The 26,818-nt window shown below is 46.0% G+C and overlaps 6 protein-coding genes across 6 annotated transcripts; 5 read left to right on the forward strand and 1 right to left on the reverse strand.

Moving 5' to 3' along the window:
• Positions 1-157: 157 nt before the first annotated feature.
• Positions 158-1,576, reverse strand: Pmar_PMAR016056 (hypothetical protein; the record flags this gene model as incomplete). Its single annotated transcript, XM_002765223.1, has 5 exons — positions 158-321; positions 864-1,029; positions 1,166-1,220; positions 1,268-1,398; positions 1,445-1,576. 5 exons carry the CDS (start codon positions 1,574-1,576, stop codon positions 158-160), a joined length of 648 nt encoding a protein of 215 aa, XP_002765269.1.
• Positions 1,577-3,438: 1,862 nt separating this feature from the next.
• On the forward strand, positions 3,439-6,015 carry Pmar_PMAR016057 (hypothetical protein; the record flags this gene model as incomplete). The annotated part of the gene is made up of 8 exons (XM_002765224.1): positions 3,439-3,539; positions 3,588-3,776; positions 3,826-3,930; positions 3,974-4,093; positions 4,141-4,206; positions 5,214-5,369; positions 5,604-5,708; positions 5,928-6,015. The coding sequence occupies 8 exons, from the start codon at positions 3,439-3,441 to the stop codon at positions 6,013-6,015; spliced, it is 930 nt and encodes a 309-aa protein (XP_002765270.1).
• Positions 6,016-6,478: 463 nt separating this feature from the next.
• Positions 6,479-9,493, forward strand: Pmar_PMAR016058 (hypothetical protein). The gene is made up of 7 exons (XM_002765225.1): positions 6,479-6,651; positions 7,061-7,301; positions 7,652-7,896; positions 8,373-8,579; positions 8,721-8,819; positions 8,863-9,052; positions 9,103-9,493. The coding sequence occupies exons 1-7, from the start codon at positions 6,493-6,495 to the stop codon at positions 9,432-9,434; spliced, it is 1,473 nt and encodes a 490-aa protein (XP_002765271.1). The 5' UTR covers positions 6,479-6,492; the 3' UTR covers positions 9,435-9,493.
• Positions 9,494-13,920: 4,427 nt separating this feature from the next.
• Pmar_PMAR016059 (zinc finger protein MYND domain-containing protein, putative) lies at positions 13,921-15,142 on the forward strand (the record flags this gene model as incomplete). The annotated part of the gene is made up of 7 exons (XM_002765226.1): positions 13,921-14,088; positions 14,135-14,266; positions 14,353-14,446; positions 14,493-14,600; positions 14,642-14,740; positions 14,891-14,994; positions 15,041-15,142. The coding sequence occupies 7 exons, from the start codon at positions 13,921-13,923 to the stop codon at positions 15,140-15,142; spliced, it is 807 nt and encodes a 268-aa protein (XP_002765272.1).
• Positions 15,143-16,203: 1,061 nt separating this feature from the next.
• Positions 16,204-16,509, forward strand: Pmar_PMAR016060 (hypothetical protein; the record flags this gene model as incomplete). The annotated part of the gene is made up of 3 exons (XM_002765227.1): positions 16,204-16,238; positions 16,309-16,363; positions 16,405-16,509. The coding sequence occupies 3 exons, from the start codon at positions 16,204-16,206 to the stop codon at positions 16,507-16,509; spliced, it is 195 nt and encodes a 64-aa protein (XP_002765273.1).
• A 1,130-nt stretch (positions 16,510-17,639) lies between these two features.
• On the forward strand, positions 17,640-26,666 carry Pmar_PMAR016061 (conserved hypothetical protein; the record flags this gene model as incomplete). Its single annotated transcript, XM_002765228.1, has 31 exons — positions 17,640-17,875; positions 18,042-18,206; positions 18,255-18,359; positions 18,408-18,526; positions 18,720-18,846; positions 19,136-19,192; positions 19,523-19,593; positions 19,901-19,963; positions 20,053-20,153; positions 20,213-20,291; positions 20,769-20,848; positions 20,914-20,976; positions 21,029-21,100; positions 21,145-21,205; positions 21,455-21,614; positions 21,666-21,785; positions 21,833-21,888; positions 21,934-22,070; positions 22,122-22,268; positions 22,443-22,531; positions 22,578-22,644; positions 23,940-24,108; positions 24,656-24,752; positions 24,797-24,868; positions 24,921-25,045; positions 25,086-25,215; positions 25,599-25,637; positions 25,738-25,922; positions 26,167-26,367; positions 26,410-26,537; positions 26,586-26,666. The coding sequence occupies 31 exons, from the start codon at positions 17,640-17,642 to the stop codon at positions 26,664-26,666; spliced, it is 3,402 nt and encodes a 1,133-aa protein (XP_002765274.1).
• Positions 26,667-26,818: the final 152 nt, after the last annotated feature.

The raw sequence follows: 26,818 nt of genomic DNA on the forward strand, positions 1-26,818 counted from the left end.
GTATATCACAACCATCAAACAGACGCAGCTTCCGAACCGCATCCCTGATGTTAGACCCGTCCTGATTTGCATGTACGAACGGTGCATCTCGAAACTGTATTAACTTTGTCAAGCAACTCATCATAAAGTAACACTTTGAAAAACGTGTGCCAATCCATCATTGAACATCTTTACGATCATCTCGAACTCTCTCCGGTACTGGTTCTCGAATAGCTTCCGGCTTGCTTGTGTATTTCCACGTCTCCCGAGCAGTAGCAAAGTCAAGTTCGTACTTGAGAGTTTCCTTCACCCGATGACCGATGTAGAGTAGAGTCGGTACACCTGAGCGGCGAGCATAGCAAGTTGCCTTCCTTCCCAATGCGCACCAATCAAGTAAGCCACCGGCCAGAAGACCCCCCACGTTCTGTACCAGGGTATTCGACTGCCAGTATAAACCATCAGATGGAACTGATATTAAACGGGGTGACTCAGAGGAACACCACAGCCATTAGTATGGTGAGATAGATTAGCTATATCGCGTCACGCAGTTGATGATTCACTTCACAGAATTGTTGTGAATAATCGATACCTCTCGAGAGATCAATCGTTTGTACAACAGAAATGCTCAATGCGGCAGTAGTGAATCCAAGTTATATCCAAAGGAGTCCATAGTATATGAAATAATCGCACTATGTCATGTCAAACATCGTCATCATCATTATGTTTTAGAAGAGCGGCAACCTCCTTATCAGAATAGATTTTCCGTCGATGCCTTAACGCCGGCTCTCCGTCGAAGCTCCTACTGCTGCTACTCCTACGATCCATCATTTCCACACAGTTACCTGTACCCTTTGCTATCGAGGACAACTCCGAACTGTTCTTACTGTCTGTCCCATAACCAGTAGTTGCCAAGAATTTCGCCAATTTCGCTCGCCCGATGATTTGGGTAAGTTTTGGTACCAAACTCATCCGCTCTTGATGCTTCAAATTTCTCTTATCCAATCTATCCTGTAGATCCAACTTGGTGTGCTCTAATGATATCTTCTTTTCCTACCCAGTATAATGATGAACCACCACTACTCAGTAAGATCAACCTCACCTTGTACACTTTGGTATTCCGTGACATCCCTGTTGATAAAAGTTTTTTCAGATTTTCCCTTTTTTCTATCAGTCGTGGTACGAGTACCTCCAGCTGTTTGTTCTGGAAGGCCTCCCCATTGACAGCGTTATAGTAGGCCACCCTAGGTGACACCATTTTCCACAGTGGTGACACCAGGATTTTTACTACCGTAATTCTTCCATATATTCCTCGATCCCTGACCGGCCTCGATCAAGCACCTCCTTCGTTGCTATACCCCGTAACGCCTCAGGAAGATACCCCATCACATCGTCGTAATCATGTTCAAAAAAGTCAAGGATCTGGAGGTCCCAGGTTCGATTCCCAGTAGAGGCATTACGTCATCACCTGATCACGAGCTGCCAGCTCCCTATATGGATCTGCTCCTTCCTCGCTCTCCACCTCAGCATAGTCCTTCTTCGTGTCACCATAACGATACAGTCTGTCCACGAATCCTGTCAAGACTGATGTCAGCGGCATAGTGAAGCCAACCAACAATAATAACACTAATGACAACACTGATCGATGAGGCAATCGGACGTTAAGCCTTCCCCTCGATAGGTCTGTAGGAAACTACAACTCGATCACACCTCCTAATCTTTTATTGGTAAATGCACAACATTCCTATCCAGAAACGATGAGAAGATGTACAACATGGATCATAGCAGCAGCGCGATATTCCGATAATCATTTTGGTCACCATCACTTCCGTTCACACTCGGAGGCACACGAGTTACCCTCAGAGCTAGTGCGACGATGCGACTATGTGGATATCAAAACTTGACGAGATCTCAAGCTTACCCTTAACGAAGGTATCTACGTGATTGAAATAGCGTGATGAGAAGCCCCAGACGATACGTTTCAGTTGCTGTGGGGTTGAATTTACAACCGCAAATGTGTTTAGTGGAATTGTGGAGTCCTACTGCACTAACCCCAGGAATGTTATTTAGTGAGGGAAACGTTTGAGATCGAGCAGGCCGAGCGGGTCAAGGTCTAAACGCTCTCTGGCGGCTATCTCTGAGTTGCCCGAGGAATGGTATGAAATTCATATACGCGAAAATACATTTCTATACCCTTTTCCTGACGGAAGACATCATATATACCCACTGAGCTAAGTGAATGGTATATGGACTATATCCACGATAGAGATAACTAAGTAGTACCTCTCTCAACGAGGGGAATGGATACTAGTAAAATTCGCATGGACCTGCACTCAATCCTATAGGGAGGTCGCGACGCATCAATTAACAAGCGTGAACATTGCTTCTGTTCTACGAGGCCTGGCTGGGAGTAGGAGAGTCTCCAGTGCTGCAAAAAATGTTCGCTTTCCTCAGCTGAGCTCCAAGTTTTCCTCACTAATCATAGGATTTTATATACAAATTGGGAGAATACATACGATCAGTGTACAAACACTCACAAGGATTTTCCAAATTTTCCTCAGAGTTTTCATATTGTCACCAACAAATGTGGTTGACCGTGCGCAAATTTTACCACACTGATGGAGACTTACTCTGTGGCCTTCCAGTCAGTAACGAGAACTGCTGCTTTATCAAGTGAAGTAATAGGGAGTTCTGGAGAGGATCAATTTAGGTTCATATGAGTCCTGGAAACTAATGAATTTCCCCCCCTAGGGAATCACCTCGATGACCACCCCACGTTTTGGAGTTCATCGCAATCGTCTCTCACCACGTTGCAGCACCCATTTCTAGGCTTTCTCCTAGTTACCTCAGTTGTCGATCATAAAAGACTATTCCTCGGTAGTGTAGAAAAATATGCACATGGTCAACTACATGTGTTGGTGATGAGAATATGAAAATTCCGAGAGAATTTTGGGATTAAGCGTTAACTTCGATAATTAGTTTTGGAAACTCCTGAGCTCAGCTGAGGAAAGCAAACATATATTCCATCATCGTTTTCCAATGTAGGGCTGACCTGACTATCACTATTATTACCTCCACCAAGCGACAACGCTCTCATCATCAGCTCACACCGAGCCGCCTACGTATATCGAAGCTGTGGGTAGACGTCACGTATCATTGGATAAGACCTTCCATGGGTCTTACTTTACACACGTTGACACCAGGGTTCAAGTGGCCACGTCGAGGGAAGTCAGTCTACCGAGGCGATGGTTGGATTGTCGCTCCTGAGCCCTCGTCGAAAGACGCTTGGTTGAAACTGATAGAAAAAGAGGAAGGGTAAATAAGGGCGTCCTTTGAGCGTAAGATCGCAAGTCGATCAGCCTTCGGCGTGCGCTTATTTTAGTGATGTAAGGCACTAATTTTAGTGACAGGCTCTGTTTGCCCCACGCAACAGTGCGCAGGTGATCAGCGTAATTTTTCTGAATGTTACGTCGAGCTCTGGTCGGAGGTCTGAAGTGTTACCATCCCCCCACTAGGCTTTCAACTCCTCTGTATTCGGAGGGAGGTGCATTTACGGTTAATTGGTGAGCTTGAGCGATAATCATCAAATCTACTACTGCAATTCTGTGCAGGTGGCGTAATCGTTATGGTCTGTACTCCCGTAGACAGACCGACCCGATGTTGGCCGAATTCCTATTCCGTCAGCAAGTGAAGGAGTGGTTCTATGATGTGCCTTCATACAACTACGCCGCTCTGGTTGGTTTTGCTCTTGGCATTCTAGTAGCGGTCATTTGGAGGCATTTCCTCTTCAACCCCGACGTGTACTGCCAACTCCTGAAGGCCCTCCACTACTACTCGCCTTTTTTGTAGTTATGTTCGTCGTCAAGAACTGCGTAAAATGTGGCCCGACCGACACAGACAATTCGCTTATGCTGTGCCTTACCTCAACCCCCAGCTGAAGAACCTCCTTCTACCGTAAGTTCACACCACATGGAGAATTCAACGACCGTTTTATCAGGTATAAGAACAGTTTCATCGACAATGAGCCCGACTACGCCGATTACAACCCTGTAGGTCTCCGCCCTCAGCGTGTCATGGCCATTAGGCGCATACCAGGATTCTTCTGGGCGATACCCCAGTAAGTGTTCATTACGATCCGACTTGGGTCCTATCTTGTGTGAAAAGGTACTTCTTCGAGGACCCCCTCTATACTAGTTGCTCTACTAAAAATATGCAGACGATATATAAGAAGTTGGGCTACTCTGAGCTATAATGTTGTATCATGGTTTTTTTTTCATAGTGAGGCTTAAGGCTTTCACTCGTGCACATCAGCCCCCCTCCCAGGGGTCTGTTATTGATCACTTCCTTATTCTCTCTCTGGGAAGCATGGATTTGATATTATCGGGTTTGTGGGTAAGCATTGTTTTTCACGTGTTGAGTTTAGATGTGCATAGTAAATAGCTGAACTCAATGGATGAAGTATTCTCTCACACCGACGGTTGTTTGCTATCGATTATATCTGTACATTGACACCTCACGTTAGGCTCCCATAGAGACATAGATCTGCTTGAAGGCTTTCTTTGTAATTATTCCTTCGGATGAGGTTGAGGCTAACGAAGGGCTCATCTCCCGTAATTTCGTGGCGCGTGAGAATGTTGATCTGAGGTACCGATTTGTCGAAGCTCTTTGCATATTAGGCGGGTTATAACTATTATAGGAATAAATCGTGAATCGTCAAACACCATTTTTGAGTTAGTCTGATATTCCCATGGGAAATTGCAGGGGGGGGGGGTTGCCTTAGTTCTCCATCACTCGTTAATAGTGATTGGGATCCGTCTCCCTCCTGTGACTGATGACTCGACTAGTAAGCAGACATTAAGTAGGAAAAGACGATTTAACCAACTCAATGAACGGATTGTACGCAGCGCAACTGTGCACGCATACACATAAAGCGTGCGATGCGCGCACAAAATAAAGTTATCGGACGAATGACATGAAATAAGAATACTGATCATGTACGTGGAGTTCTTGATTTTCCAATAGTTACCTTTGTGGTTGTTAGAGGTGATATCTCCCAATGCTTCGTCGAGCCCTGTCGGGTGGCCTCAAATGTTACGGTCCTCCGATCAAACTCCGTACCCCTATGTATTCTGAGGATGGGGTCCACACGACTCAATGGTTGGTCTACTCAAACTGGAGTGGTATTAGCAACTTGTCGTATTCAGGTGGCGTAATCGTTATGGTATATATTCCCGTAGACAGACCGACCCGATGTTGGCCGAATTCCTCTTTCGTCAGCAAGTAAAGGAGTGGTTCTATGATGTACCTTTATACAACTATGCGGCACTTCTTGGGATGGCTCTTGGCATCCTAGTAGCTCTGGCGTGGAGACATTTCCTCTTCAATCCAGATGTGTAAGTTCTGTTGTCTCTTATAATGTATAACGGGAGCACTTTCCTCATGATCATACCACGCCATTTCCCGATCTATTTCAAGAATTGCCACTCCGATGTCTGGTGGTTGACACCTCTCCGAGTGGTGTAGATCAATAGACGATATCCTTGTTATGCTACGACCCTAAGGCTTCGAGGAAGGATCTACTCCTACATCCGTTACAGTGTTCTGCATTACTCATCGTTGCGGTGCAGATACCTCCGTCGCCAGGAGCTGCGCAAGATGTGGCCTGATAGGCACAGACAATTCGCATATGCACTCCCATACCTCAATCCGCGACTCAAGAATATTCTTATGCCGTATGTATATTACCATGGTGGTGACTGTTGGATCACAACATCCCCTGCTGCCAGGTACACCAACAGTCTGATCGACAATGAGCCCGATTACGCCGATTATAACCCTATAGGACTCCGACCTCAGAGGGTTCGAGCCATACGCCGCTTGCCTGGACTCTTCTTCTCCATTCCCAGGTCGCCCTAATCTAGTGTATGGTGTGAGTCTATGCTTTTTGACAGGTACTTCTTTGAGGATCCTTTGTACACTTCGGTGTCAACTCAGAATATGAGGAAAATCTACAACGATATCAACTATTCTGAATTGTAGTATTTGTTCCGGAAAAATGATTCTATTTCTTTTGACCATCTCCGTACAGCAGTCCCCATGTGAGGGTCTGTCAAATGCTTTCCGCACATTCGATGTTCTCAACATTTCACTTGAATTTTATCGACTTGTGTTACCTGACTACTGATATCTAGACAGCGACGATAAGCTCGTTGTTGCCATTGAGATAACACTACACTGGAGAATGCCTTACAAGGCAACAGTCTGATTATCCTCCTCATCATGAACTCAGCTAAGGGACATATTATGGGGGATTGGGAGTGGAGAATAGAGGAGACATGATGACACAATCTACCACAATTGTCTGGCTCCGGATAGCGGTCTCGAACCTATTGGCAACCTATTATGTGTTCTGGCAATGGCAAATTGTGTCATCATGTCTCCTCTACTCTTCACTTTGAGACAGCGCTACAATGAGGCAGCAGCATATCCTAGGTCCCTGTGTAAGTGTTGAGAAGAATGCGTTTTGTTTTGAATGGCTACCTGGCAGCTGTTAAGACGGCATTTGATGAGCACTGCCACGGGAGGTTAGGGCACCGGTTGGGGAGGTTTGTGATGGACGCCTTCTATGCGGTGTGTCAGAGGGGAATAATTCCATCGTGGATTAGGCTCAGATTGGTAAGGACTTAGTCAGCGATTTTATTGTCATAGTCGAGCTGTATAGTTTTACACTTATCAGTGTAATGGAGTTTCACCCTAGTGATATGAAAAACACTAATGAGAAACATATTTCACATTTGACTTTGCGAAAAACGCTTGTAAGCAGTGAATAACGCGTAAAGCACGTGAAACGGGGTGATCTTTCCGGTCCGATTCGCGAAGTGTTTTCACTTCACTTCATATCACGAAAATCGCGTTCTTCCTATGGTGTATTACCCCACTTCACGTAAAACGGGTGAAACTCCAATGTTATACACTACTAGAGTAAACGTTACTCCGAACTCCTGAGGTGAGATTGACTTAGAAATAGGCTACTATTGTGGGGCTAGTCGTGTTGCTTTCCCTGTGTATTTCCTGTCCTTCTCAGTTTGCCTTCTCCCAGAGGTTCCTGGTCCCTCTGTTGCTACACTGCTTGTCAACAATCGCGCCATGTGGCCTCTATACTCGGAATACGAAACAAGGCAATGTGGAGTTCGAACACTTTGCTGAACATCTCGCGGTAGAGCTGGCTCAGTCGCCGAGGAACGAGCTACTTCGAGAGGGTGATGAGCTTCTCCGGAGGCTCATGTTGACTATGGATCCTCAGCTGCAACTCCTTGTGGACAGAGGTAACTGTCGGGCTTGACAGACTTTCACTGCTGTGTGACTGCTTCTGTGTTGCGGCAATTCTCGATACTAAACTTACAGTGTCGTCGTGAATGATCCTTTCCGAAATCATAAATTCGCGAGTGGAGACCGGACGACTACTGCTGTTCAGTGCGTCTGTGTAGTAGTCCCCTTTTTTCGTGTAGTGGCGGATAGTCGACACACGGGATGAGAAACGCGCTTGAATGCTTGTTGTATTAATAGACATGAAACTGGGTGAAAAACGCGATATTTGCGGCGCTATGCAGTAGTCGTGAAATATGTTTCTCACTAGTGTTTTTATATCACGGTCGTGAAACTCCATAGTATTCAGTACCGGTGAAGAAGTCTTTGTCATTCACGTCTATTCTGAGCGTTATGGATGCGATACGGCAAGAGTGGGGTTCTCCAAGTGAGGGGGAGATAACTCTCACGTGGCAGTTGGAGCACGTGAGCAAGCCTATGTCGCCTAAAGATGCTGAGAGGATTCTACGGCGGATTCGCCAGAAACACCCTCACGATGCACGCACTGTGAAGGAGCTGATCTCGAAGCGACAACAGGAGATCGACTTGCGCAAGGTGGGAAATATGGGAAGTCGTTTAGGATTGTACCATACAAAATTCTAACCTTGAATATTTGAGCTTATCATCCATTCCTCTTGATGGAGTGTCGACTGTGCGATTGCCAATTTCAGGGGGAAACTGTTCTTGTTGAGAGAGAAATCGAAAATTCCGTGATTTGCGTTCGAAGATGACACGCTCCTTAGATGCAGCCATTCAATTGATATACAATAATGGAGTTTCACCCGCTTTATGTGAAGTGGCGTAAAACTCGGTGAAAAACGCGATAGTCGTGAAATACGTCTTTCACTGGTGTTTTCCATATCACGTGTGAGACTCCAATATAGTAAGTGAATACACTATGGATAATAGTAATACATGGACAGATCTCGAGCAATGCAGCTCAGCATTCCGAACACTGCTCACTAGTCTAGTCGTCCCTCTAGAGCTGAGGGGATGGCGGATCGAGAAGTCTTGATGATATGCCATCTCAGGAGAAGCTCGACGAGATGGTCGCCTGGCGTAAATCCCAGAGGGGCTATGCTGATCTCCAACGTGCTGAGGATTACTGGTGCATGAGCGGTTTGAGAGGTGTCGAGGAAAAGTGGAGGGAATTGGATGAGCGCATCGGCCGGGATAGGGCTTCTCGAGGCCACAAGATGGAGACTAGCGATGTGAAGGTCCACTTGGCCAGTGAGGAGGTAGGGTCTGCACTCAGCAGTGTGGGAGAATATGCACACTGCCGACTACGTTTGTTGGTGAGAAAATGAAAATTCCGAGCTCAGTTGAAGAAAGTGAACACATATTCTAACACTGTCACTTAGTGTTGCATATGAGGTCAGATTTGCGCGCGTCTGGGTTTACGAGCTGAGGACACTGAAGAGGTCCTCGGGGCAATCTGGAGACAAAATGGCGAGTCAGTGGGAGAGATCGATGTCACGGTAAGCTGTGTGGAAGTTGGACGATAATTGCAAGTGATTTTAGATAGTTGACAAGAGAACATCGAAAGCGGTAGCTCTGGTCGAGATCAAGTCCCATGCCTTCTTCTGTCGGTCTGCGTGGCATCAACACCAACGGTGGCTGAGAGGAGGCTCAACACCTGTCCAGCTGCTCCGGTCCGATGGAAGCGAGGGCAGTTCGGAAGCGTCGGTTTTATGGGACAGCAAACGCGATAGTAACGCATCATCTGGGTTGAGAACTCCTTGTTATATGCAGTTTATTTAGGTCATTCTCCACCACTCTTATTTGTGGTTGTGTGCCTGTCTCCCAATTGTTACCGCCTTGGGGCGGAAAGCTGCGTTCTGGACTGGTTGTGGCGCAATGTCGGCAGCCCGACTATCGAGCAAGAAGGAAGCATGTCTCCTGAGAATTTGAAGTTATGGGCGCACAAGCAGGGCTCTGGGGTGTGGAGCAGGATGAGAGAGCGCGTCATTTCCGAGATGAATTTAGTTCCTGATGACAGGGACCTCTTAGGCGATCACAACGATGATGCTTTAGTCGATCCTGTGAGGTTCATTTTTGCTCTCAACAAGAGTGGTAGATTGATTGTTATGTAACTATTCAGTAGCTACTGCTTCCACTGCGTTACTGTGCATTGGTTTACAACGTTTCTCCAACTTCCACTCGAGAAATGCGCAAGGGAGTGCTCATGGTTCTTTGGTGAAGATAAAGGTTTCATCATCTTCCCTTCTAGCAGTTGCTGATGTAACTCTGAACATGGTGATTAGAACAACAACAACAATACAGACACGTAAACACCATCATGGGAGGAGAACTCATTGCGTTGAAGGGAATTTTGATCATCATATCACAGCTAGAGGATGATATTTCTTTCTGTTCTCTGTGGGTATAATCTACTTCTCACTTTTCTTATTGATATTAATAAACTCTATCAATTTGTTTCTCATCTCCGCCGCCTTATCTTTATAAAAATCAAGAATCCAGCCTTTACCAGAATACCCCGGTGGAGGATCATTTACGATAGCGTTGACGATCTCGTAACAGCCTTCGGTGTGAATACCGTAATTTTGTGACTCAGAGGCGTAGTATTTGAGGATTAGACGAGTCTCTTGTGAGAGATGCTCTAGAGGTAAGAGTCCAGCTTCTGCCAGCTCGTTCCAGTAATAGTCGGTATATATTCCCCGCTCAAGCTTCACGTCCTCGACTTTGCCGTAAAATCTTTGCTTAGACTTGTCGCTGAGGAAAAGAAGTGACAGTTATGGGAACACGATCAGGGGTGTAGTTAAAAAACGAGGAGATTTGCTGATTTGCAAACCTTATGAAACTCACAAGGTGTATTCTTTCCCCGTTGCAAAATCGATGAGTGATGTGCGGGTTATGCTTCCAAAGGGTTTATCGTCCTTGGGATGCACGAGGAACGAGAAGGCCATGGCATCTAGAGGTTCTCGCTGCATGATCGTGCATCCAGACATTCCCTCCTTGAAATATATCTGCAGATGAGGAAATCATTCAACTGAATGCCCGTATCGAGACAGCGCGCAGAACAGAGGCTTACTCCTTCTTTCACAAGTTCTCCTATACGACGGAGTAGTTCCTTGCTGGCTGGCGGTGGTGATCCTCCTGCAGACCTCCTCACTGCTGCAATGCTCGCAGTGATAGCCGCAAGGACCAGGATGTTAGAGTGGTGGAAGAAGAACATAATTCGGTATTCGGTGGAAGAATTTCTGTCCCATAACGATGAGTAGAATCTCCAGGGGAAGCACTCGTAACTGGACAGTCCGGAAGCTAAGCATGTGGGGGGCCCTAGGAGAGAGCAATGCAACTCTCTCTTACAGCCAATCGATCCATACACTACTTGGAAATCAATATCGAGCTGCGAAGAGAGCGCGCCGTAAGCCGAGTTTTTGCGCATTCCCTCGAGCGATGAACAACGACGACTTGCGAAGAGCTCACAGTTCTAAACCAGAGTCTTGACATCCATTTATAGAGCCAAGCACGATACGGGCAGATCGATTATGGGTACAGTTCCCAGAGCATTACTCAATGGGAAACTTTCATAGGTCTATGTATGAGAAGTGAAATTGGTTTCGAGCACATGTCACTCCATGTATTCCTCGTCTCAGTATTGTTTCCGCCACTTTCATTATCTCCTGGAGCACTCAGAATGACGAACATGGTCTTCGTTCTATTACTACTCGCCAGTGGGGGTTTGGATACTCCCTTGGCTATGGCAAAAAACCTTCCTCTCGGTACTTATAAGACTCTGGATGGTTCGTTCAAGATTATAAGGAACCCCACGAATTTCGTACTCGAATTTGTGGATTACCCCGGCCCAGCGGGCCAGCTGCAGAGAACGACAACACCATTTAACGCGAAGCCTGCCAGGAGTGTACAAGGGCTCTCGGATCCGCCCGCAGAGCTCATACAACAATCGTGGACCTTCCATGATCTATTGCCTGATTTTACGGGCCGGCCTGATAGCATAATTTTCGGTATATGTGTGGGGAATGAAACTTCGATGGCGTATCTCGTGGCGGACGACTTTTGGCATGAACTAAGGCGGTCTGAGTAAGACCCCTACCTGGTTTGCATGTACCATAGTGATGAAACCGAGAGCAGTAAGCAACGATCAACGAGAAATGTGGCTGCTTGGTCTGAGAGATGATTAAGCAATATTCGAGAGAGATTATTGATACTTACCATGATGTTCCCAATGTTCTAATGTCCAGTAAGCGATCATGTCGATGAGCTCTGAGTCTATTCCCCATGTCATAGACTGTGAATGGACTCCATAATGGAGTCTCCATTCACAGTGTCATTTACTCGGTGCCGTGATCATTACGGTGCGCTTTACGGTGACAGTGCCGTAAACCTTACGATACGGTACCGTACCGTAGATTTGCCCATCTCTAGAATGGAGCATGACCTTTCACGATATAGTAAACTATTGTCATCTCTGGAGTTGGTGGCACAAACTTAGCAACATTATTCGAGGCGTCTGTTCTGACATAAACTTGCCTCAATGAACTTCCAGTTATTGCGGGAAGACTGATCTAACTTCGACGACTCGAAAGCAATTGGCCAGACGGCTAGGAAGTTCCTAGTAGGAACTGTATCGAGTCTCGCATACTGCGAGCAGTCAAACGCACCGAGCACCGGAATGGGTAGAAAGCGTGGAACACGGGCCAATCGTAATTACGACAAATCCTTTGTCACAAAGGCGACGCTACTGAAGACGACTCTTTTTCGTATCACAAAATGCCTCTTTCGCAGAGGGGGCTCTCATCCTTGCCACGTGCTCCTCATTCTTCTGGGCTTCCTGCTACTCCCAGTATACTGGCATGTTTATATCCCTATAGGATATAGGTCCTGATCACTCAAGGACCATAAGCTCCTTCCCTTCACCTCAAGTTCCTTAACAATCCTTTTCCCTTTGTGATGATACCTAATTAAGCCATTTTGAGGTGCTACGCCTAGCGTTAAATCCTAGCCCTAAAGTTTAGGTCCTTAAATCACTAAGGTCTCTAAGTTATAGGCCCACGGTGTACTTCTTTCACGTGCAGCTGCACGCAAATACACATCGATAGTCGTGTAGACCTTAGAACTTGCTGACGTGACCGCTTGACATTCCCTTATACTTAGGACGCGTCACGCTTTGTTGTTCCTTACGGCATTGCTTGTGGTTCCTCACGGAATTACTTTGCTTACGAGCTCTGGTGTACTGTACTTAGTCGATCTTCGGACTAATGTACTGTCGAGTTCACTAGTAATAGCAGAACGATCTTGGTCACTGTAGTTCTCCTCTCGACGGACTACGAGTCGTAGCACATCAACGCATCAGAAGAAGTTTTTAGATATATTCTTGTGTCCCACACGCCGGATTCCCTGAGTTCATATGCCACCGTGGCATCGGAGAGCCCGTCCCGGGACAAGGGCCCAACACAACCCGATTCCCGCGCAAGGCAGCGGTAAACTTGAGCAGTCCTAGGATGCATATCCGTACGTACCAGTTAATCACTTTCTTCTACACGCTATGAGTGAAGTAGAGCAAAGTTGGTTTGAAGCGCTCGCCACTTCGTATATCGCTTGTCTATGTTACATCTTTACATGTAACGCCTTTCCATCCTTCCCCGGATGGATGTTTGATGACCTCATATTCAAAGGATATCTAAGCGCTAGTACGTTTAGTATAGTGCTGGCAATTTGGGGGGGAACTGTGTTTACCATCAGGGAACTCAAGGCAATGGCTGATGGAATCAGCAGATTCTATTTACAATCATACTCTCAAGATCATCAACTAGTTTCAGACCGACGCGAGTAATCTTAGTTGTGCACTCTGCACAACTACAGATTCACTGTAGTTGGGACTACGATCCTATACCCGAATTAGTACTGGGAAAGGACCGTGTTAGTGATTTGCCCATTGAGTTAACACTACACTGGATAAAATTGCGGGAGAATGCCTGGCAAGGAGGATTGGGACGGCGACAATGATGCAGCAGCATCTCACAAATGACTCGAGGCGACTTAAGACTGCTAGCTAAACCGCAATTACTGCAAAGTCATAAGCAAATCGGAAATGCTTGCAATTATCTCTTCTGGGAGGGTAACCCACCTGCGTGTTCCCCTTCCAAGAAACCCCAGTGTATTGCTCTTCGACGTAAGTTGGAAATTGTGGTAGCAGAGCGATGTTTATCAATCACCTTTTGAGATGTGTTCCAAGTAAACAACTTTTCAACGCCTATTTTGAAAGTAGTAACTTCTATCTGGGTAAACACGCGAAATAGAAGTTGTTATTTCCCAGATAGGCGTCGAGAGCTTTTTCCGGTCCCTTGATGAGTTACTGTCGAATCTGTTCGCAAGGTATGGCATGGGATATAAGGTCGACTCGATAGTTATAAACTATTGGGGCTAGCCTTACTCTCGCTCTCGAAACTCGCCCTTGCCAGCTTTGGTTTCTCACCAGTGGTGTGTTATCGGTGTTAACCTTCTAGCGCTTATGCAGGATCTCATTTTGGATCTATACAGTTTCCATGCCACTTATCATACGACTGCATACGATCAGTATTTTGAGATTAAGCTATGACTACCAGCGTTATCAGCAGTCTATATCGGCCTAAGGGGGCTAAATATGAGTGCGAGCTGTGTGGGAAGGAGGCGAAGATTAGATGCAACGAGTGTCCCACGTACTACTGTTGCCCGGAACACTTCGATCACGATTGGAGGGGAATTCGAGAGCTTATAGCAAAGGTCATTTATCGTCAATCTTTACTTTACTGTTTCATACTCATGTCAGGATACGACTCTGTTGAGGGAGAGGACGCAAGCACTTGGTAGTGTTGAGGACAAGGAGAGAGGCGAAGCGGAGCTGCTTAATATTAAGGAGGAAGTCCGACACATATGCTCGGAAACAGCGAAGGGGTTCCTTGTAAGTTACTTAGTCTATCATAAGCTTTCATCGGTTCCTACGGTGTCATCCCTCTTCGGGGAAGATGCTGGAATGGAATAGTTCAGATTCGAGAAGAGTGTTTCCTAGCCATCCCTGGCGCCCTGCAAGCCTTGAAGCTCACGACTGAGCTCTTCGGAGCTACTTCAACTGAGCTCGTTGGTAGCTCGATGGAGTGGCTTCCAGGAGTTGGCGTCATGCCGTTCAGATAGTTACCTCCTCTTAGCAGAGTGTAATCTAGGAATAGGTAAACTGAACGTAGCAGAGGAGTTTCTAGGCCTGGCGAAATGGATTATACTGAAAAATCCCGACGCTGGTAAGCCTCCTTTTTAACGGTAGTAAAGAGGGCGTATTCAGGTAACCGTCCAGTGCTGATTTCGGCACTGCATAGGAATTTCGGCAGACTCTATGTCGCTCAGGACAAGCATGTTGAGGCCCTTCGTTCCTTCGCTGAGGGTAACTCTCATTTTTTATAGTTTGGAGTTTCACCCGTTTTACGTGAAGTGGTGAAAAAGGCGATATTCGCGGTGATAGTCGTGAAAAATGTTTTTCACTGGTGTTTTTCATATCGCGGGTGAAACTCCATAAAAGTGAAATTCTGTTTAGATACTTATCAAACCTCATCGTGCTTTGGTCCTGAGGACCCGAGGACCGCAGTGGCATATTTCCATATGGGAAAGGTCTTCCACATTACGGGTGAACGCACAAAGGTGAGGCCAGGCTGATACTGTAGGGTATAATTGTTGGTTGCTGTAGGCAGACTCGTTTTTCACGACGGTTATATGTATATATGCACGATGGTTTGAGAAGAGGATTGACACTGATGGTTGGTTGCCTGAGGTTACTCAACTCGTATAATTATTTTTACTATGAAGTTATGTTAGATTTTTCGGAGGCCAGGAGGTTTCTATCGTACTCCTGGTATAGACAGTCACCCCACAGCATTCGAGTGGTCTGTGATGACAGCTCGTGAAGGGGCTGATATAGGGGGATATAAGGGTAGTAGTAGTAGTAGTAGTAGTAGTAGTAGTAGCTGAGGGGAAACTGGTGTCGGATATGAAATACAGTGTTGAAAAATGAGTTTGCTTTCCTCAGCTGAGCTCAGAAGTTTCCTCACTAATTATAGAAGTTTATAAACGAGTCCGAGTAGACATGTACGGGAATAACCAATAATCTCCCAAAATTTCCTCAGAATTTTGGTATTGTCACCGATACATGTAGTTGACTATAAGCATATTTTCCCCCCATACTCGGGGATTCATCCAGACACCCATAATGCTCCCCAAGGGAACTCATTCTGAATTTCCCACATGGCTAGGAACACATTGTTCGATCAGTTTCCATATAAATGTCATCACATTAGTAGCATTTTTCCTAGTGTTATCAGACTCTAAGAAAGGTTGTTTCTCGAAGGTAGATGAGGCATTGCTCAACTGATGCTCTAGGTATGGACGTCGAAAGGAGCCAGCAGAATATGATGACGAATGGGAGAGGTCACGATGGAATATACTTGACTTCAACGCAGCGGGAAGAGACGATTGATTATTTGAAGTATATTCTGAAGTACCAGGAAGGGAAGGTTAATGGTGAGGGTGATGGAGGAGGACGATAGAAGATATTCTGCAGCGTGCGGTATTACAGGCTCGGACAATGCTGAGAAGACGACTGCTAGGGGGGCTTTTAAGAGAACGAGGGAGTCTGATGCTGTCGCAGAGACTAAGTAACTCTCGTATGGAGCATCGTGCGGCAGATCAGGGAGGAACCTATAATGGAGTTTCACCCGTCTTACGTGGAGTGGCGTAAAACTCGGTGAAAAACGCGATATTTGCGGTATGTAGTAGTCGTGAAATATGTTTTTCACTACTGTTTTTCATATCACGGGTGACACTCTAATGTTCCCCTTATTTTGAATTTTTCACATGGCTAGGAACACAATCTTCTATCAGTTTTTTACGTAAGTGTCGTCACATAAGGAACATTTTTCCGCATTTTATCGGACCTTTTAGGACGTTACTCTGGTTTAGATATGTACTGGCATTGATGCTGTTTTATATGGACATGGAAATCCCCACAGCGAAGGTGTGTTGTGGTGACTGATGCGTAGTGGTAGATGACTTTAGGAGTATATCGTAGCGGCTGATGACTACTTCCAGGATGTGGTCGAAACGTTGGACTCTTCCCATGCTACTGATAGGATGTTCGAGTTGAAGGCGAAGACTGAGTAGTGAAAGGGGGTACTAGTGCTTCTGGTCTCGAGTTCAGCAACGTCATGAGTTCGTGGAAGGTGTGGTATGGTTTGTAGTATCTATGTCAGGCATTACAGGACGATGCTATTCGATACAAACTACGGGGCATGATGATGGTGACTATGGTAGGGCTTGGTGTTAGCCATATAGCGTGCGCTGTGTTATAGTATGTTAATTGGGCAAGGCCATTGTTGTGTACTTGGGACCTCAAGAGTACCAAAAGAGGTAGATACTAGTACTAACTATAGCGAAATGAATATAGGGACGAATTGTGTGAGCTACGGTGGGAAGGAAGGAGACAACAATTTTGTGGATACATCACAGCCATGTGCGGGAACAACTGTCTTAGTGAGAGATTATGTAAGTCAAGGCAGTACTGGGCAAAAGCATGAGAACTCGCAATTTGGTGATCTCTCACGTACATACATGTTCCTTATTACTGATAGGAGTGGATCGCGCCTCTCATTGTGGTTCGAGGAGCATTGTATGTCACTAAATGGCAGCGAGGTGAATGATGGGAAGAGTGTCTGTTGAGGAGATAGTGCTATCACGTCAGCTTGCGGTGTAGTTTGACGGGGGATGAGGTTGAGTTGGGTTCGCTGTTGAGGTTGATGGCACTCTATGCGTAAGTGAACTTTTTCGAAGGTCCCATTAGTAGTGAGTTTGGATTACTCGTGAAGTCGGCGTTGGTTACTCTCACATGGTAGGATAACGAAATGTATCTAGCCTGATTAACACCAGATCTGTGCAGTTGTTTACGAAGAGTGAAGCATAACTAACCGAGATTCCCTCCTAAGCATAGCGGACTGCCACGCTAAGTGTCCTATAGATATTTGGGCTCCTAGGATGAGCGAGATAGGTATAGGTTAGCCTAGGGGGAAACTATATTCTCCGAACGGAGGAAGCGAAAGGGAATTTGCCCTACCGCTCTACTCGTGATGAAGTGCCGGGATGAAAGCTCTGCCCATGAATACTGCATACAGTTTTGATGGTATTTTAATTCGTTTCTGTTGCCGTGAAATTGCATCCTTTGACATTTTGCGATTGTGGCTGATGTTATCCCTACAAGGTCGCGTACAGTATTTATTTATCCTTGGGTTTACCTGTCCATGTCGAGAGCCCTCGTGCCTTCGGCACTGCCATCGAGTAGTGGCGATTACCACTATCGTCCCCATCAGCAACAACAGCAACAGCAGTATAACTCTACCCAATCTACTGCAGCCTGTAGTCCTAGTGCTACTGCAACTCTTAGGGGGAATAGTAGTCATACTAGCGATGTGGAGATCCTCGAGGATAAAAAGGGGAGAAGGAACGGAGGAGTTCCTGTCTACTACGAGAAGGGAAGGTATGTCATTGGAGTGTCACGACCCGTCGTCCCGTGATACTCTGTGAAAAAGGCGATATTCGCGGTGATATGCAGTAGTCGTAAAATATATTTTTTACTAGTTCTTTACATATCACTAGGATGAAACTCCACAGTACATTACTGAGTTGGTGAATTTTGGTATCAGGTTTCTCGGAAAAGGAGGATTTGCTAAAGTATATGAGTACACAGAGCAAAAGACCGGACAGCGAGTAGCCATTAAGGCGGTTCAGAAGGCTAGCTTGACGAAGGAAAAGGCTAAGGCGAAATTGCAGAGCGAAATTGCGATACATCGTTCGCTCAAACATCCGCGGTAAAACGTTGTTATTTGAATTTATTGAAACCGGTTTTATGTTGTTAGAATTGTGCGTTACCTTTCTCACTTTGAAGACTCTAACTGCGTCTACATCGTTATGGAGCTTTGCGCACATGCAACACTTAATGAAATTCACAAGCGGCAGAAACGGTACGGAAAAGTGCTGTTGGTGTGGTACTAATGGTTATAATAATATAGATTCACTGAGCAGGAGGCACGGCATTACATCTGGCAGTTATGTGATGGAGTGCGATATCTCCACCAGAATAGAGTCATCCATCGAGATCTGAAACTTGGCAATCTGTTCCTCAAAGACAGTGAGTCGTCATCACACGGGCGGCGGCGACTGGTTGTGGCCAAACTCGACGGAGGAAATAGAAATGGGGGGAAGGGAAATCTTCGTTGACTCAGAATTTTCATTCTACTACTGAGTAGGATGGACTGAAAATCGAAAATGAAATTACATTGTCACTGATATTGGTGACAATGTAACTAGAGTCTTTCTGGTAGGTACTGATTTGAAGATTGGTGATCTCGGTCTGGCGGCTAAGTTGGATTATGATGGTGATAGGAAGACCACAGTATGTGGTACTCCGAACTATATCGCCCCTGAAATCCTCGAAGGAGCTCACCATAAGTACGAATTATTGACCTCCGTCCTGTAGTTGATAGCTGTGATAGTGTGAAGGGGAAGTATGCACAGAGTCAACTGCATGTGTGGGTGATAATATAAAAACTCCGTGGAAATTTTGATAATTTCCGCTGGTCTCTGCATAGTTGTACCCCAAGTCGTACGTAAACTCCTCGGATTAGTAAGAAAGTCCTGAGTTCGGCGAACATATATTGCAAAACTGACTTTCACCATGGTTAGAATTACCGATAATGTGAACGGTACTGAAGCCATGCATCAGATACAAAGGTCACAGCTATGAGGTGGACATCTGGTCTATAGGAGTTATTCTCTACACTATGTTATGCGGAAGGTGAGGCGAAGGGAACCATTCTTTGAAAAAATCTTTTCATTGAAAAAAAAGAATTTTGAATTTCTTCTTTCTTCTTTTTCATTCTTCGAAAGAGCTTTGAAAAATAACGTTACCCAGAGTCTGATAAATATTTTGAATGTGATGGCATTTACATGGGAAACTGATTGAAGAATGGTTTCCTAGTTATACGTGGAAAATTCCGAATGAGTTCGTTCCCTCTGGGAGCATTCTACGTTCGTGGATGATTTCCTGGTTACGCCCATCCTTTGCTGCTCGATACAAAACTACTGTCTGTGTGCTTTTGCTTGTGGCATTTTATTGTGTACTCAGACCGCCGTTTGAAGATCAGGATGTGAAATCAACCTATAGACGAATTCGACATTGTCAATATAAGTTCTCCGGTATACCAACGGGAGCTTCTTGGCAGATACAGTGCGCGCAATCTAGTCGTGCGAAAACGTGTCACCAGTTTAGCTCGTTATACGGGACTCGAATTCGCCTCAAATTTTCAGCCGTATGTATCTTGGTAAAGTTCTATCGCTCAAATACTACAATACTTTTCGAAAGAACATTTACTTAAGCCATTCTTCACCCAAAATGCGGCAGAGTTGCGACTTATTACTCGGACTCAAGGTGACTGGAACTCTGTCTCCAAACACGCAGGATGTATCGCAAGATCACTAGCTATGTAGCTCTTGGTTGTCTCAGATAGTGTTTCCATATCGAACGAGGCTAAGTGCCTCATACAGAGCATGCTACAGACAGAGCCGAGTAAGAAAGGGATGTGTTAGTCTCGTGGGTATGATTGTTTGCTATCATCCCGGAGGTCGTGGGTTCGATTCGTCCTTTTCGCGTTTTAGCTCTTCGACCCACACTGGATCAAATAATGAGTTCAACTTGGATGATAGGGAAGACACCGGCCCCACAAGTCATGAGCAGCAACCCGATGCATTACTATATCGTGAGAATGAGTCGTACATATCGAGTCCACTGTTGATAGCGTTGTGGTGGTGATGGTAGACTGGTAACGCGGGTAACGGTGTAAGTGATAACAACAACAACAAGAAGCATCAATATCATCATCGTACGCCTGCGAGCAGTAATACCTACGGCAGTGGCGAAGGCGATAACAATACTTCCCCCCAACCCTCTGGCTCGTGCGATGCCGCCACCCTACTTGTATAATCCTCCACCTGCGCCCGCATCTCTGCTAACTCAAAGATGCGCGTCACCACGTCCAGGGCATCTCTTATCAGGCGCTGCATCTCGAGCGTACGAAGTTGTCCGCCACAGCTCCATTGATGGTATACTTTATTCCTCTCAGGTGTACCCCAGACCGTATGCTCAATCCGGATATTGCTCGTATCGATAGCCCTCAGGCGAGTTCGATTATGTTGGGATTTCATGGGCAGATCTTTCGTGACAGATTAGTACACGGTCCGGCACGATCAGTGCGAATCGTGGAATGTGTATGTCGCGAGAACCGTCACCCTCGGTGTCCTCATCAGCTTGCCGAAACCAATTCAATGGAATGTAGTTGAATAAGTGTTTGTGTAGCTCAGTGTTGCTGAACTAGGCGATCACCATCTCCTGCATCCCATCCTTCGAGACCGGCAATGCATCAGAGAGGTCATCCGCCATCATCAGCGAACACCAGTGGTAGACCGCCACATCCACATGTAGTGCGCAACAGAAACTCACAGGTCGATATACTGGCTTAGGCGACACTGCGACGGACTCCCCAGTCTGTGGCCGCCTTGGGAGGTGTGAACAGCCCAGGAACGGTAGTTAGTGATGTAGTGTGTTTTCACATATGTGTGGTCTTGTCATAATTAGTCTTCCCGACGTATACCGAGTTGCCATATGCGGCAAGGCAGTAGCAGCACGACAGGTTCAGCCCAACGCCGTGTAAGGAGTGTTCACCAACGTACGTCATCCGTGTTTCGCCTTAGCCGTTGCCACCAGTTGGAGATCGGCTCACCCCTGCAGGGTCCCCTGGGCCCGATGGAGATGGTAACGCCGCTGGTCGATCGAGACTGATGGGATAGCTCTAGGTGCGACTCCCCCTACTACTAGTGGTAGTTCGAGACCGAAGAATGGCGTATTGAGGCAAGCCTCTCCAGTAAGCATCATCACTCGACTGCTGAGGTTACTATGATGGTTACCCTTCGTAGTTGTTGCGGTCTCGGAATGTTCAAGACACTCAGCAAACAAGTGAGCAGTGGGAGGCTGTTACTACACCTAAGGGTTATGAATGATCAGACATCTCGACGCCCCAAGCCAGTTATTCAACTTCACCTGGAGGGACTCCATCGTCGGCGAGCGGTCAAGTGATTCGCGGCACCACGGGAAGAGTGCTAGGCCGGGAGAACGGTCCGTTGCCACCGGTGTGGATCACGAAGTGGTGCAACTTCACGTCGAAGTGATACTACGCCTTCATATGCTCGTCGTTCGTGATTGTTGGTTCGGCCAGGTACGGTATCGGTTTCCTTCTATCGAGTGGCAACATGGGAGTTTACTTCAACGACAGTACGCAGATGATCGCTTTGGAGGCGTCAAGTGATGATAAACCATCAGCAAAGATGCAAGTCGAGTAAGCCTATTGGACGAGCTCTCGGTGCGGGGAGGTCTTTTTATCAGGTATAGATACAGAAGCGGTAGCAATACCGAACGGACGGAAGTTCTTCCTATGGATGGTGATTGTTATACTAATGTTGTTGTAGGTTCACTCATGAGCTTAGGTCAAGGCGGGTGGCAGGTTGAGTCTGAGAATCGTCCAGAGAAGGGACCGGGCAGCACTCGAGATGTTAAGAAAAAGTTGACGTTGATGAAGCAGTTCCGAGCCTTCTTATTGCAGGATGATACCAAACGTGAAGGGGTCGGTCAGTTGAGTCACACTCTCCATTAGGACTATAATGAAGTTGTTCAGGTTACGTTTGGCTATAGTCGTATCGCCCTTCCGGAGGGCCAGTCTTCGACTGATCATACTGGCGGCTCTTGTGGAGTTGTGGGCATACGGAAATTCCTTGACACTAAGCATGGTATTCTCTTCACGTTGACTGATAAGCTTATACAAGTGAGCTAATCTCAGTGTGGGAGAACATGCACATGGTCAACTACGTGTGTTGGGCGAATTCCTATTGGTTTTTTGTATACTTCTACCGGGATTAACTCGGCTTTGGAAACTTCTGAGTTCAGCTATGGAGGGCGAGCGTATATGGCTCAAACACCGAGTTTCCTCTGTGCTTAGGTCTCCTTCTACGATGGTTCGGAATTGATCTTATCGCCTAAGACGGGCTCAGCAGTTTATGTGTGTCGGAAAAGTGGTCGTCGATACACGTACGACTCCGTGTGCCTCCCACACTGTTCTAAGTGTTCGCGTTAGATTCAGTCTCAGTAGACTGCCTGAGCTCACTGAGCTCGGGTCACGGGATCAGTTGGCGCATGATGTGGTGAGTGACAATGAGTTGATCTCCATGGGTGTATTTGCTTGGCAGGCTAAGCGTGTGAAATTCGCAAGGGAAATCCTGAGCCACTCGCACTCCTCCCAGGGCAGTGTTACACAGAGTCGATGAATGAAGTCTGTGGTGACACTGCTACTACTATTACTACTACTGCCTAATGTAGCTGATAACAACAGCCTCGTCGCTTCGCAGTTATACTAGAACGCTAATAACACTATTGTTATTTTCGTGGCTGCGATGTAATGATAATAATAAATTCTTGCCCCTTTACCCGTTCACCTTTAAAAGCAACATTACCTGCACTTACTCCATGGAGATAAATGCATGTAAATTTAGTTGCTTTGAATTTCCTAGACTTGGGTTACTAAGTTGGTGGTCGAAATGACGACATCGATTTTGATTTAGCGCTCGCCCAGTGGTGTGTGTGCGTACGTCGCAGGACTCCACCTGAGGTTCTGAAGATCAATCAAGCCAAAGCAAAGGTCTGTCATCATCACCATCAGTCGATCGGCCGTTTCGGATCTATAATCGGGCCGTGGCTAACTTGCAGTACCGACAGAGCTCGGGATCTGAACATCGTGTTATACGTGTAAAAAGGGATTCTGTCGGAATCGATGCTAAATTTCAAAACTGGTTTACTGATGGAGGGCTAAGATAGATCATCAGCGGGCGAATCGAGAGTATCTTGAAACCGTCACAACCTTGCATCTGCGTTATCATCACAGCGTTTCATAGTTGAGAAAATTGCGCCTTAAACTCGAGTAACACCTTAAGTGATTACTCCAGCGGCATCGTGGCTGATGATGGAACTCTTTAACGCTCGCACTAATACCACGTACCATTTTTCAGCCCGTCTCTCTGGGGAAGCTCTGTTTATTTGTTCGACTAGTTAAGGCTGTTGATAATGAACGTTGTTGCACTTGTGACTCGTATAATCTATCATGCCAGACTACGTGGATAATTCTGTTTGAAAAAACTCCTTATATTGCTCCTAAACATACGCTGCCTTGAATTGAGTATTCTTGTGAAACAAGCCCATTGCCAACTGAAAAGAAGGAATGGGTTCAATGTACTTAACGAAATTGGCGATCACTAGAGTACCGTATGCAAATAGATGAGCATTTCTTCCTCGTTATTACTATGGCCGACTGAAAGCACACTATGTGTATTTCTAGGGGTTCTATGTGTTGGTAAACCTCTTTACAGAACTCTATGGCCTCAGTCATCAACTCGAGAGGTGCTATCGTGACTCGATACGCGTTAAATTTCGTGCTGTTTTTCAGATCAATGGCAGTTTCGATACGCATGGGAGTAGCAGCGAAATGGGAGAGTTACGTCATTTTCAATTCGTCTACCTCGGAGTGTATGTGTTAGCAGTCTTCGCTGACTGGCTCCAAGGCCCGTTTGTGTATGCGTTGTATCGGTCGTACGGATATAGCATTGAGGATATTGGTAGTAGTATAGGGAAGCGACTGTATTAATAAGGTTTTTGTGATGATGGTGGTCTTTATCAATGGAGTTTCACGACCGTGATACTACTGAAGAATATATTTCACGTTTTTCACCGAGTTTAACGCCACTTCACGTAAAACGGGTCGTGAAACTCCCATGTTCATGAATCACTTCAAAGGAACCTTTACGTGCGATCAAGTTCTCATAAATGTGAATGGAATGTGAGTGAGAATATATGATATTAACTAGATATTCCGAGTGCCGAAACTAATAATCTCGCTACTGCCAGACTACCCAACGCGGAACGATAAAGGATCGGTCGTTACTTTCGAAGCTCTAATTTGAGACTAATTCGAATTTTCCTCCCCCTCGTTACTTTGGGTAAAATTCATCGTGAAGGGTACAGCGTACTGAGACCGTATTGTATGCAATGTCCGTCATCATCACTTATATGAGGAGCTCTTCAAAATTCCCCTCCCGTTGCGTGAATATTTTACTCGGTTCAATCGTATAAATGAACTCCTCGTGGCTAAGGACTCCGTCACAGGTTCTCTATTTATTGTCGGCTTCCTGACCTCGGGTGTTTGCGGGACGTTTGTTGGTGGTATGGCTGATGCCTTCGGTCGGAAGAAGGCTTGCCTGATGTGAGCATCATCTTTATACCAGTTTTAGAGTTTAGTTTTATCAGGTACTGCATTCTCTACGCTTTAGCATGTCTACTCTACCACTTGCGGAACTTCTATGTTCTACTACTAGGCCGGTGAGCTTACGTTGTCATCATTATTTGGCTCTTACTTGGATTGAATCATCAGGTTCTTGGGAGGGGTTTCCACATCACTACTCTTTTCGGTATTCGAGGCATGGATGTTGGAGGAGCACGCGAAACGGGGTTTCGACGAATCGGCACTCAACGATACTTTTGCCAAGGCCACTTTGGGTAGACGTTATTTCGCTGTTGTTCTCGATTTGTTATATAGGTAACGGCACGACAGCAATTGTGGCTGGAGTGGTATCGCATTTTGCTGCTGTCAAGTACGGTCCTATTGGGCCCTTCCGGGTCTCTGCTGCCACGTTGGGTATATGCGGAGTAGCGATCAGTTTACTATGGTGAGGATTTCTGACAGTGTGGAAAATTTGTTGGTGACGATATGGAAATTTCGAGGAAATTTTGACAAGTTCTTATTGGTGTCTGTACACTTCTACTCGAATTCGTGTGTGATAGTTAGTGAGGAAACTGCCGAGCTCAGCTGAGGGGAGTAAACATATATTCCAACACTGATTTCTGAATGGTGGGAAAATATGAGCATGATCAACTATGTATATGTGTTGGTGACGATATGGAAATTTTGAGAAATTTTGGGACGTTGTTGTTGGTTTCTGTACACTTCTACCCGAATTCGTGTGATAATTAGTGAGGAAACTGCCGAGCTGAGCTGAGGGGAGTAAACACACACTCCTCCAACACTGGTTTCTGAACTTCTTATTCTCAGGAACGAAAATTACGGCAAACCCGACTCCAAAATTGCCTCGTCGTCGAGCTCACCATTCTCTGCTATTCGGACAGCAATGATGGAGGCCCTTCGAGTCGTTATAGCACAGCCTACTGTCCTCATCTGTGGCTTGATACAGGTTGGGACAGTTGGCTTGCAGCATTCACGTTATGAGTATTGTGCTTCAGTCTTGCTTCGAATCGGCTATGTATGTATTCGTATTCATGTGGACGCCCGCCCTTCCGGAGTCTATGGATCCGGGCACGGTCTTTACTGACTTTATGATAGCAATGATGATTGGAAGTGAAGTATTTGAGACCCTTAGTGTGAGTGTACAGATTCCTCAATTGTGCTGTAGGACTTATTTCAGGGCCGATCGAGTCGACTGCCCAGTATCCTACCTTACGTCCTTTTACTAGCAGCAATCGCTCTAGCAGTAGGTCTAGTAGTCTGGGAAAATGTGCACATGGTCAACTGCGTGTGTTGGTGACCATATGAAAACGTTGAGGAAATTGGGGTGAATTCTTGTTGGATTCTACTGGAATTTGTATGATTGATGATTTTGTAGAATTCCCCAGAATTTCATGTTGTCACCAACACACGTCGTTTAACATGTGCGTAATCTCCCACATTGTCGTTTGTTATAACATCCTTTGTCCTTGTCAGGTTCCATGCTTTACTATAGCCTCGTTGCCAAGACTAGCAGCATTCTGTTTATTCGAGGCGTGCTGTGGTGTCTACTTCCCGACGCATTATTCGATCCGGTCGAGTAATTCTCAACAACTTGTGTGTTCGTTGAGCCTCGGCTCAGGTATCGTGCCGGCGTCGATTCGAGCAACTATGTTCAATGTATATCGAGTACCTCTTAACGTTCTTGTTGCGAAGATTTGTACCAGTGTGGGCACCATGAACGAGTCTGCAGTGTTCGCCACTTGTTCTGTGAGTATTCCACGGGTCTGTTATAACTTGAAACTTCATGGTCGTCAGATCCTACTCATTGCTGGCGCTCTACTGGCGTTCAAGAACGACCAACTGCTACTCAAAGTGTCCAATGCTAAGGAAGACTAGTGTGTGCGTGTGTTCTGATAGTTTCTCCACGGGTGTAGTGCATCGCGTTGTTGTCCAGTGGTAGCATTTAACGGCGAATTTGAGGGTATCAAGGCATACCCTTGACTGTGTCACTACCTAGTGCGACTATTTACACAGTGCCACGGTAACGC

Source organism: Perkinsus marinus (assembly GCF_000006405.1).
Source record: "Perkinsus marinus ATCC 50983 genomic scaffold scf_1104296975560, whole genome shotgun sequence".
NCBI classification, from domain to species: domain Eukaryota; phylum Perkinsozoa; order Perkinsida; family Perkinsidae; genus Perkinsus; species Perkinsus marinus.

Coding starts and splice junctions, on each gene's coding strand:
- Pmar_PMAR016058 (XM_002765225.1), top strand. CDS start 6,493: ATGCGTTTTGTTTTGAATGGCTACCTGGCAGCTGTTAAGACGGCATTT. Junction 7,897..8,372: donor AGGAGATCGACTTGCGCAAG/GTGGGAAATATG, acceptor ATGCCATCTCAG/GAGAAGCTCGACGAGATGGT. Junction 9,053..9,102: donor ATGGGACAGCAAACGCGATA/GTAACGCATCAT, acceptor CAGTTTATTTAG/GTCATTCTCCACCACTCTTA.